The 12,724-nt window shown below is 49.0% G+C and overlaps 1 protein-coding gene across 1 annotated transcript; it reads left to right on the top strand.

The window, feature by feature from the left end:
- The first annotated feature begins 5 nt into the window (after positions 1 to 5).
- Positions 6 to 5,544, top strand: LOC137425218 (renin receptor). Its single transcript, XM_078776423.1, has 5 exons — positions 6 to 143; positions 258 to 311; positions 1,900 to 2,040; positions 2,185 to 2,304; positions 4,686 to 5,544. Exons 2-5 carry the CDS (start codon positions 282 to 284, stop codon positions 4,863 to 4,865), a joined length of 471 nt encoding a protein of 156 aa, XP_078632549.1. The 5' UTR covers positions 6 to 143; positions 258 to 281; the 3' UTR covers positions 4,866 to 5,544.
- The last annotated feature ends 7,180 nt before the right edge of the window (positions 5,545 to 12,724 follow it).

Here is a 12,724-nt window from a genome sequence, read left to right as displayed (position 1 = left end):
GACATGGCGACCTGTACCCACATCCCAAGTAGGAGTTTGAATCGAAAAACACAGGGAAGGACTTTGCAGATGTGGAACAATTGGGGAGGGTTGAATTTGCTGATGTTTCAAATCGGCGCTCGAGTCTTAATGCATCGCTGCAGGTAAGGGGTTTGAGTCTAAATGCATCTCGGCAGGTACTGGCCAGCCATTTTGATAACATTTTCCAGACCCCACTGCTCCTATTTTACTTTGAATCGATATTGTTCTTTCCACAGCCAGATCACCTGTTCCTGCAGGAGATGGAGTTTCTACGCTTGCTGCGGGAGATGGTGAGGATGCAACTTTGATTTGCCGTCTTACCATAGTCAGTAGGGGTAACATCGTAAAATATGCATGATGTTTCACATTTCCCTTTTGTTTTTGTTTTTCTCTATCATTGTGGCAATTGCATAAAATCTGAAATTTGTTTTCTTGTCCTCTTACTGCTCCTCGTTTTCTGGATAGGGTAAATGAGATACGAGTACCACATACTGTTGCAGTAAATGGTAGATGGAAAAACTTTATTGGCCAAGGAAAGTGGTGGGAGGGGAGGGGTGAAGTGGGTAGAGGAGGTGGGGCGGGATGGAAGGGGGGTGGGGGTGGGGGGAGTGCTGGGACAGATTTGACAAAAGAAAATTGAGGAAAGAGTGGATGAAGTGAAGAAATGGAATGAGGATTGTAATAGGACAGGACTGTCTGGAGCACTTTTTTGTATACGTCAAAGCTTGTGCAAGAGCTAGAACACAGAACGGATTAGGATGCAACAGAACAAAAGGAACAGAAGAAAGAGGGGGGGGGGGGGGGGGGAATACCAACAGCATGATTGAAGGATAAAATAGAGGGAGACAGACAAACAAGGGATGTGGGTAAGAATGAGGTAAGAATGAGGGTTTTCTGAGGATGCAGGGGGTGGACAATATGGATACAGAAGCAAACTCTCATGAGAGAAAAACTTGAAATTTTGGTGGGGGTGGAGGAGGTAGAGGAGAGGGGTGGTATAACAGAGGTAGAAAAGGTAAAGTATGTGGAGGAAGTGGGGTGGGGGAGGTAGAGGAGAGGGGTGGTTTAACGGAGGTAGAAAATATCATGGTTTTGGATGGGTGGGGGGTTGGGTTGGAGTGGGGGGAGGGGTGTGATTGAAGATGGTGGTGAACAGCTGTCTTGAAGACCTGGAGGGATGAATGGGATTGAAGAGAATGAGGTAGTTGGTTCCATAAGTGGGAAAATGAGTGGATGTGAACAGTGATTCTGGATTTTGGTAGTTTCACCAGAAGGTCAAAGCAATCCACCAGAAGATGGATTGGATTAAGTCGCCCTGCTGTGGGAAAGTGTGGGGGACGGGGGGAAGGAGGGGGGGGGGGGGGGTGGGGGGAGGAAACACAACACCTTAAAGGGCAGAGGGTGCAAGACCAGAAAGAAGGCGTGAGAAGACAGAGAGACCACCGACCTGTCTGCAATGGGAAGGATGGGAAGGTGATAAGATAAGCCCATAGACTCAGCTTCATCATTTGAGAGTCTAATGATATTGAAGGCCTTGGTTTCCACGGCATTGAGCTGAACAAGGTGTGAGGCAGGGGTGCAAGCCTCGAGGGGGAGAGCAGCACTCCATCAAGCTGTGAATGAAGGCCTTGTCGGTAGATATAGGAGTTCAGGTGTGCCAAGAAGGATTGTACGACAGAGGATGGCCAGTCGGCGGCTGGCGTTTGGTGGCCAACTTTGAAATGTGGTTTCCCAAGAAAGATTATCCTCTATACTTGTATCCTTTATGTTAACCTCTACCCCCCTCCATACATTGCCATACTCTTTATTCACTTTCACTCACTCCTTGCACTCCTATCCTATTTATTCACGTCTACCTTCCTCCCTGCCCTCCCCCAGCTCTCTACAACCACTATGGATGCTTCTCCTGCTCTTGTCTCTGTTTCCCTTACTGGATTGGCTGCTGTTGAACGACTCCATGGTGACGAGGCTAAACCAACTTTTGATGCCAGACAACTACTGGTTACCAGGATTACTGAGGTTTGCTTTAGATCACCAATCTCTTCACCAAAGCATTTGCAAGCTGATTTCATGTCATTGGTTGGTTATGTGATGTTTCTTGGAAGTGTCATCCGAGTACTTACTATTCCTTGAATATATATAGATATATATATTTTTTATCAGGTTGCGATGGCAGTAGATTGGATGTGCAAGGGCAAAGCACTGGCTGTTGTGGCAACGACCGACTCGATCCCTGAAGTTGTGCCACTCGTACAGAGGAACTTACTTGCAGCAGATGAAAAGGTATATATATATATATATATATATATATATATATATTTAAAAAAAAATAAAAATATATATAGTTGCTTTTACATTTATTGTCACACTTTTTATCTCCATCTCCCTTTTACCCTAAAGCCAACCTTTTCCTTTTATATGGAGATGGAGCCTCATGGAGGAGTTGTTCCACACTTTACATACAGAAATGGTGGAATTTTCTTCCCCTCCCCCCTCAAATGTCGTCTCATTTTCCCTGTTCAACTCTACTTGCAAATTGTCAGACCATTATTACCTTCGCAAAAGCGGAAGGTTATGTTTTGATCGCTGTGTATTTATTTGTATGTCTGTGTGTGTGTGTGTGTGTGTATGTTATTCGCATAACTCAAAAAGTATTCAACCGAATTGCATGAAATTTGGTGGGATGATTGGTTATTATACGGGACACATTTGATTAGATTTTGGGAGCAATCGGGTCAAAGGTCAAGGTCAAGGTCACGAAAAGGTCAAAATCGTATTTTTGTTGTTCTGTTCCCTACACTCCCATGCCAAGTACAGAACAGTAGCTGCGGCGAAGGTATGCGCTCTACCGAGTGCCCGTTCTAGTTTTAACATGAGGGCGTGTTGAAAAGTAATGCCTCCTATGACTTTCCCTCTGAAACAGGTAAATGTATTTGAATGAAACAAAGACCGTTACTACCATCAATCTTTATTCTACCGTGTTACATATTTATTGCTTAACATGATCACCACTGCGGTCCACACATTTCTGCCAAGGCTCAAGTATTTACCTGCGCCACCGAAGGTGGATGGAGGTTATGTTTTAACCCTTGTCTGTCTGTTTGTTTGTGAACAAGATATCTAAAAAAGTTGTGGGTGGATTCGGACGAAGCTTGGCAGAGATGTATTGTATGTGACACGGACAAAATGATTTGATTTTAGTGAAGATCTGAATATGAATTCGGATACGAGAGTAATTTAATTTTACAAGTGATTCTTCACCATTGGGAGATAGGGCCAGCAACGATATATAGCATGATATCTCAAAAAGTTGTGGACGGATCTCCAGTCAGTCATCCCAACTCTTATCTCCAGTCGGTCATCCCAACTCTCATCTCCAGTCCGTCATCACAACTCTCATCTCCAGTCGATCATCCCAACTCTCATCTGCAGTCGGTCATCCCAACTCTCATCTGCAGTCGGTCATCCCAACTCTCATCTGCAATCGGTCATCCCAACTCTCATCTCCAGTCGGTCATCCCAACTCTCATCTCCAGTCGGTCATCCCAACTCTCATCTCCAGTCGGTCATCCCAACTCTCATCTCCAGTCGGTCATCCCAACTCTCATCTCCAGTCGGTCATCCCAACTCTCATCTCCAGTCGGTCATCCCAACTCTCATCTCCAGTCGGTCATCCCAACTCTCATCTCCAGTCGGTCATCCCAACTCATCTCCAGTCGGTCATCCCAACTCTCATCTCCATTCGGTCATCCCAACTCATCTCTCCAGTCGGTCATCCCAACTCTCATCTCCATTCGGTCATCCCAACTCATCTCTCCAGTCGGTCATCCCAACTCATCTCCAGTCGGTCATCCCAACTCATCTCCAGTCGGTCATCCCAACTCATCTCCAGTCGGTCATCCCAACTCTCATCTCCATTCAGTCATCCCAACTCTCATCTCCATTCGGTCATCCCAACTCATCTCCAGTCGGTCATCCCAACTCATCTCCAGTCGGTCATCCCAACTCATCTCCAGTCGGTCATCCCAACTCATCTCCAGTCGGTCATCCCAACTCATCTCCAGTCGGTCATCCCAACTCATCTCCAGTCGGTCATCCCAACTCATCTCTCCAGTCGGTCATCCCAACTCATCTCTCCAGTCGGTCATCCCAACTCATCTCCAGTCGGTCATCCCAACTCTCATCTCCAGTCGGTCATCCCAACTCTCATCGCCAGTCAGTCATCCCAACTCTCATCTCCAGTCATCACAGTACTATAGTACTATATATATATAGAGATGCACCTCCTATTTGGTGTGCTGGTGATCAATGAAAGGCTTGTAAAGACAGGTAGCAGTGTGCAGGTTCAGTGTTTTTCAGATCTTGCACAAACATTTTTTTTTTTTTTTCACAAACTGAGCCAGAATGTGTATTTACTTTAGTCTCTTTTTGTCTGTTTGGAGTATCCACGTACTGAGGATGACATGGTTTGTCCTACTTGGCATTTTACCACCGGTACCTGTCATGTGATGGTAGTGGTGGTAACTGCACTGAGCTTATGATGTTTGTTTAATTTGACTCATGAAACTTTCGGCAATGAGTTACTCAACGAGTCGAAACTAAGGAATGACTTCTCGTCCCATGACAATTTTCTCTCACCTTCTCTCTCACCTCTCCCTCCACAGGACCCAAACCTTGGTTATAAATATAGCTCAAACTACAGCGTCATCTTCAACATCATTTTGTGGTTGTGTATATTGCTTTCGCTGGCCCTCATTCTCACCGCATACAGTCTCGCCTCCATGGACCCAGGCTCGGATTCTCTCATTTATCGTGTGTCTTCGCAGCGACTCAAGCTTGAATAAGAGGTGGCTGTTTGCTTGCTCTGGACAGCCAGCACTTTGTCTCTTTTTCAGAGCATGCCAAGTCTGTACACCATGTTTGTCCCCTTAAAACTCAAGCGTGTGCTCGGCCACAAAATCTCCATCGTCTGTCTGTATGATACCTGACCCTATAATCGGTTCTTATCCTGCAACGCCTCCTCTCCAAAACTTGATTCCCTCATTTGTTTGCTCTAATTACACTTTCACGTTCACCTCGTTAAAGGATGTTTTCTGCCTCCCTTAATTCAAACTTAACCCCCACACGAGATGTTTATTTCCTTCCTGATTTGTATATTTTGCTTCATGTTTGTTGGATCTGATGCTTGGTATTTCTGATAGTGCTTGATTTATTAATATTACTTGTGTTTAAAACTCCTGTTTTGTGCTAAGATTGCCGTTGCCATAGGCTTGTATAAAGTAAAGAATCATCCGATTTTGTTCCAGGACCAGGTTGGAGTTTTTGTTTTTTCAGGATGATTTAGTTTCTAGGCCGGACTGAGCTGTGCAAGGAATTTGATTTGTTAGGGCAGGTTCGAATTTGTTCTTAAAATGTCACGATGATGGACACTTGTGGAACAAGTTTGTTGTACTTGAATATCGGATTTAATTTTCAATTTCATAAATTGTTGTTTGGTGGTGTAAAGTAAAATTGATGAAAGTCCTTTTACTCTCTGGTTTTAAATTCCTTAAATATAAATCATTTTGTATCTGCATCAGTCATCACTTCCATAATACTGTTACAGACGTGGCTTGGATGTTATTCACCGAGCGGTTTTGGGATGACCACGTCTGCACAAGTTACCCGATTATACTCGAACTTTGACTAATCGCGCTACGCTAGGTCAATAAAGGCAATAAAGGAAAAGGACACACGGCTGGGATTAAAATGACGACACCAGGGATACGGTTCTCAAGACCTCCGGAGGAGATTATATTCGTTACGGAAGGTCAGATTACAGGGACGAGAGGTACAACATAGAAAGACAAGCACTTAGACACAATCTTATATTATTCCCAACAGACGACAGATAAACGGGACAAAGCTGACTCACACGGGGATTGATGGCTAGGAAAGGCAGGATCGATGGCTCCAGGTGCACCTGGGCTCAAAGGTCAGAATCGACTCGGTCCGGTCCAGAGATGCGGGGAGGTATTCAGCGCTCGGAGATGGTGACTTGTCTGCTCAAGCTGGGGGCGCATCTGACGTCACGTCCGGTCCGCTACGTGGCCGCGTATATCCGGCGGGGAGTGACACGCCCTCGGCTCGTTAGCTCCGCCTCGTGGAATCGGCACGTTGCTTCTCATTGGGTGCGTGCGGGGGGGTTACCGGCTCCGCCCTTGACGAGGAGCTGACAAGGAGCCCCTTTGTGGTAACCCCGTGGAGCGCATGGTCTGGAGCGCGTTGTCTGGAGCGCATTGTCGATGGCGGCTAACCGAGCCGGTGGGAGGACGCACACTCCCCCCCGCGCAGCGCCGTGCCCCTCTGTTGTTGTAGACGGGGAAGAAGATGGGAGGAGGTATGGGAAAGGTCCTAAACTCACTACTGGTGCCATATAATCACATTCTGGTGCAACGAAGAGTCATAATTAATGGAAACGAGGCCTTAACTGACATAGACTAAGAATAACTAGCAAGATGTCCGAAAGTGGTCTACGTGTGGTGCGGTGGACCTGGGCACGACATTTAATGGGGGAAAAAGGGGAAGGTCGGCTCTACTGATTGTTGTTTACAGACAATGGGACTAGGGAATGGGGGATTGGGGATAGTTGGGGAGTATTGGGGAAAATAGGGGAATATTTACAAGCGGATATGGAGGCCAAATTCCATATTCGCAACATTGCACCCTTCTCTACCCTCGGGGCGTCCCGACCCGATAAATTTTTACCTACTTTAGTGTGGCACGCAATGTAGTTCCCTCTACTATTAACTCTACCCTGAGTGCGACAGTTTTACAGATATTCACAAATGAGTAAATATGTCCCCCTGCGACGTTGCACCCTTCTCCTCTCAGAAACACACCCACAGGATAACCGAATCCGGAAATAATTCTCAAACTAAACATACAGCCGGTAGGGAGCATTATTTACACAAGACTACGCTGATATTTACACTACGATCCAGGACCTGTTTTTGGAGGAACACATGCAGATGTTATGCATAGAGAGAGCACGCTTGCCAGCATCGATACACCAACCCACGAGTGCTCTGTGGCCGACGGCCTTTAATAACGTGCAGAGCACCCCTTCCAAGCATCAAGCACCACCCCATCACACAGTGAGCACCATCCGGTGCACCAATAAAGTGTTTATAAATCATTGTGTGGTGTCGCAGCCGGCCGATGTTCTGCCGCTGGTCTTGCCTTCGTGTGGTGCACTTGGCCTTCTTACTTCTTTTCAAAAATAAAGAAAGGCGCCAACCGCGTCCATTTCTGTATTTTGGCCTTCAGTGGTGTCAACTATAAGTGGTTCACCTGTTTGGCATAGGTGCCACGTTGACCCATAGGTCCTTCCACGGGTGGTGCTTGGCCGCAAAAGAACTGCGGTCCATTGTGGGTGGCCACAAACATTGCGGTCCGTATGGTGTATCGATCCAAGCAGCAAGCAGCGAAAGTGCAGGCCCACAACTGCGTAGCCAGCACCGCTCTCTCCTCTCTCTCTACCCCAAAGCCAGATCCTCAGAGGTGGGAGACAAAAGAAGAAGACAAGTGAGTAAGGTGGTAAGGGCGCAAAAGTGCACGCAATACAAGATGATGCACACTGGGGGCACATGGGAACCAGGTGAGACAGGTACGTTCCTATCGTACGCCCCCCCCCCCCCACCAGGTAACCTACATGGCCCCTCCCTTACCCCTTACTGCATCCACAAAACACAACACTACCCATAAACATCTACTTTACAAATCAACAAACATCCCTACTGTCTTCCCCGTTCCTCCCATAAACCAAATTCGTCTTCTCTCCCTCCTAACCAATCAAATTTGCCATTTTCAACTCTCATCAAAATTTGCCATTTTCAACTCAACATCAAAATTTGCCATTACCAATTCATCATCAGTCCCTCCTAGGGAGGGAGAGATGGAATCACCCCAATGTCTCATCCACGTCGTGATGCGTCTCACAAATCCACAGCAATCTCATTTCCTGCTACAAACCAAGAAAACACAGGTGTGGAGTCATCATCATCACCACAGGTAAGTGGCTGCGTATGGCGCGACAGGTTCATCAATCCTAACTATTTCCTAAGTGACTTTAACAACTTTACACTACCCGGGGTCTTTCTCCGGCCAAACCATTGGCCCTCTTACACTATGGGTTCTAAAAACCAATTCCCATTGGCCAAACTGTGGTGCTCTTCAATTTGGGGTCTCACTCCCCCGATTCATCTCCCGGTGCCCTCGCACAATTTCTGGGCTGTGGCGTGTACCTCTCCCAGCGGGTCTACCCACCTGCACACCTCCATCACTGTAGTTGCCTCCGAGCTTACCTGTTCCTTACCCTAACCTATCTACCTGGGGAAGGCCCTCTGGCGCTCTCCCCACTCCGTGCCCTCTCTGGCACTGGGCTGCCCGATCCACACCCGGGATCCTCAGGCACCCACTCACAACTACCGGCTCCCAGAGCCCACCTGCGGCCTCACCTGGCCGACATCCTCACAGTGGTGGAGTGCCCAACCAACTACACACACTAACAGGCTACACGCCCAGCCATTTCCACAACACTAATGCACCCATCCACAATACCATTCTGCAACCGCACCACAAATGCCAATATCCAACCACAATTTACCTGCACCCTCTACCTAACACTTACACTACCCGCCCCGGGTACTCGTGAAAGGGGTCCACTCTTCCCCCATCCACACCTTCGCACCATGCACACCACTCCGTACCACTCACTCCAACTCTCTCCACACACCTGTACCTGCACACCTGTGCTCTCACACCTGGTGCCACCTGCACCCTTCTCTCCCCAAGCGCATTCGCGCTGATCCACACACTCACTACTCATACACTGCTCCACACACCTGTCCAGTTGCACACCTGTGCAATCACACCTGTTCAATTCTCACAAACACGGCATCATCTCAGCTAACTACTCCCTTCTGAAACTTGCGCTTCCCAGTCGTCCCTTTAAACTATTGCGCTCCCTCGTCATTATCATCCACACTAATCTACCTGCGTCCCTACTACAGGTATCAGTCACTAACTAACCTTAACGTCACCTAATGTCATCTTCTAGGGCCCTATCCATATAACCTAACCCACCCGGGCTAGTTTTCACTGCCATACACCCCATAAACTATTGCTCCTTTGCCCCCACCTGTGAGGGATGGTGGATTTGCCATCCCACCACATCGGGGGTCTCTCACTACCAATTTCGCTCGTCCAAATCCAACAATTCAAAAATTTTCCATTTACTGCCAATTCTATTCACTTTTCTAAATTTCGTTTTAAATCACTATCACTATCACCATCACCCGTCTACTTATTACATCCTCTCGGTGCGCCAATTTCCTTGGAAAGCTCGGCTTCGTACAGCCGAGCCATGAACGCGGGTTCTTTTGTGCCAGCGGCTGGATACGTCCCGCATTCGTGGCAGGGATGGGGGCTTACCCGGGCCGAGATCCCACGCACCACCTCGGCGTGGAGCCATCCAATGTCCCGATCTCGACCTGCCGGCACGTCTCAATAGAAAGTGGTCGCCATGACGACCCTTCCTATCGGGCGGCCCGCTCCGTCTAGTGGAGCCCGGACGCGGCCGTTCCACGCGAGGCCCAGCGTGGATCGCGCACGGCAGTTCTTTCGAAACCGCCGTGGTTCGGATCCCCGCTGGTTCTCGCGGCACGCGAAGCCCGGCATGCACCGAGGGCCCGATTCGGCTATAAGTCGTTCTAAACTCTACCCCGTCTAACGTCGATGCTTCACCTGGACGCTTACACCCCGCAGCCCGTTCCTTGCTCACACATCCAGCCGTTCCCATGCTCCTCGTACCCTTCCTTACACACCCAGGTACACCCATTCCACTCACAGCCTTGGTCACACACCTGACCACCGAACACTTTGGCACACATTCGTTGCTCGCACACCTCACCAATACACCGCTTCGCGCCCCCTCCTCGGTCACCTCCTCTGTGACAATCACAGGTGTGCTCTCATTCGCACACCCAACCACGTGCCTCACCACCAACTCCAGCGTGCATTCCCACTCACGCTCTACCATTCCAGGTGCGCATCCTTCCATCCCAGGTGTACATCCTCGCTCACCTGTCACAACCAACTCACTCTCCTTGTCACTCTCAATACTCTCACCTCCATTCTTGACAGCGCACTCACCCTTACTCTTGACAGCGCACTCTTTCCTCATGCACCTGTCCGTCACACACCTTTCTCGCGCACACTCTCCAGTTACACCCTCTGTAACACTCACCACAGGTGGACACTCTTCCTTACTTCTGACAGCGCACTCTTTCCTCATGCACCTGTCCGTCACACACCTTTCTCGCGCACACTCTCCCGTCACACCCTCTGCAACACTTACCACACCGCGCTTCCATGTGCCCCCTCGCACACGCGCTACGACCGACTCACTCTCGCCAGCACCCTCACTACTCCTTGGCACGCACTTTTTCCTCACACACCCCAGAGTCGGACTTTCTCGCACACCTCCTCTTTCGCACACCAGACCTGTCGCACACTTCACCAACGGCCTCTCACGAACACCCGGGTCTATCTCGACCCCCAAGCTTCTTAAATCCCCTGGCGCATCATACGCACGACCATATTGGTCACCACTTACACCGGGTCCTCTTCCTCTTCGCTTCTCCTCCATCACCTGCGAATCCCTCATCCGGTTAATGAGCACATCATCACGATCCAAACACAGACTTTGGACCAATTCTTTTATCTCCTCTTTTATCTCTTTCTTATCCCCTCTCCGTCGCTTCTTAATTTCGCTCATCCCTTCTTCCACTTCTTCTAATTTGTGCTTCACCTCTTTTATTCCCCGGTACGTCTCCTCAAGCTCATCCTCTAAGGCTACCTTGACCGTTTCCAGGTGCGTCCTCACCTGCCGGTCCTTCGTCTCCATTACCTCTATCACCTCGTCCAACCTCGTTGTCAGTCCCTCACGTACCATCTGACATTCCCTCTTTGTCGCTATCAAGTCGTTTTTTATGTCGTTTTGTGTCGCTTTTAAACCTCCTAATACCGCAGTGTTCCTTTGAACCTGCTCCACTAACTCCGTTTGTCCCACCGTCAGCTGCTCCACCTCCTGCGTCAGGTCCTCTATGCCCCCTTGCAATTTTACAGTCCCCTTTCTCACCTCCTTCTCCATGTGCTCCTTACAGTGCCTCACCTCCTCGCGCACTCCTCCGACCTCCTCACTCACTCCTCTTCTGATCTCCTCTCCCATCACTTGCATCTCCTGCCCAGATGCCACCCTCATCTGCTCCATTTCCTCCCTGTGAGCATCCAGTTTGGTTTCTACCCCCATTCTGACCCCCTCTATCTGCTGCCCCATTTGGTTAACTTCCCTTTCCGCTTGGTCCCTCATGTCCCTCAATTTGCCTTCCATACTGTTTTCTAACCCCTCTAACCCAGTTTTCACTCCCTCTATCTGATTTTCCTGGGCAGCCATTCTATTTTCTACCCCCTCTAACCCAGTTTTCACTCCCTCTATCTGATTCTTCTGGGCAGCCATTCTATTTTCTACCCCCGTTAACCCCTCCTGTATTTCCCCTAATCTATCGTCTAATTTCCCAAATTTCATGTCTAATCCCTTAAAATTATTGTCTAATCCCTCACTGGTACCCCTCGCTTCGTCCCTCATTACCCCCATTTCGTTTCCCATTACCCCTAATTGGCCCTTCAATCGCTCACTCTGAGCATCCATCCGGTTCCCCATTACCCCCATCATTCTGCTTTCCATTTCTTCGCTATTCTGGGCCATAAGGGCCTTCATTTGTATGAAAAACAAGTTCCAATCCACCGGGGGCGCTGCCACGGTCGCGGGCGTGGACGCCGTGGCCATCTGCGAGGCGCCATTTTGCGCGCCCGCTACTTCGTGCGTGACGGCGCTATTTTGCGAACCTGCTACCCTCACTGCTTCGCTCTCCTCGCGTCCCTCAATTTGGTCCTGGACCGACCCTGCTTCACTCTCCCCTACCGGACCCCAGCTGTCTTGGTCTGCCATAGCGCGACTTTCAAAATTCGGGTTTTTATACAACAAAACAAATTTCGGCCGTTATAATTTCGCGCGGGAAACGCGCTCCGAATCGATTCTACTTGTTACAAATTTGGGCCTAATAAATTTAGTCCCGGGTTCGAATTCCACTCCTCGACACCAATTGTTACAGACGTGGCTTAGATGTTATTCACCGAGCGGTTTTGGGATGACCACGTCTGCACAAGTTACCCGATTATACTCGAACTTTGACTAATCGCGCTACGCTAGGTCAATAAAGGCAATAAAGGAAAAGGACACACGGCTGGGATTAAAATGACGACACCAGGGATACGGTTCTCAAGACCTCCGGAGGAGATTATATTCGTTACGGAAGGTCAGATTACAGGGACGAGAGGTACAACATAGAAAGACAAGCACTTAGACACAATCTTATATTATTCCCAACAGACGACAGATAAACGGGACAAAGCTGACTCACACGGGGATTGATGGCTAGGAAAGGCAGGATCGATGGCTCCAGGTGCACCTGGGCTCAAAGGTCAGAATCGACTCGGTCCGGTCCAGAGATGCGGGGAGGTATTCAGCGCTCGGAGATGGTGACTTGTCTGCTCAAGCTGGGGGCGCATCTGACGTCACGTCCGTCCGGTACGTGGCCGC

This window comes from Myxine glutinosa, chromosome 4 (genome assembly GCF_964187855.1).
Source record: "Myxine glutinosa chromosome 4, kmMyxGlut1.1, whole genome shotgun sequence".
Lineage (NCBI taxonomy): Eukaryota > Metazoa > Chordata > Myxini > Myxiniformes > Myxinidae > Myxine > Myxine glutinosa.
Note: the sequence above shows the minus strand (reverse complement) of the source record. Positions and strands in the feature narration are given on the sequence as shown.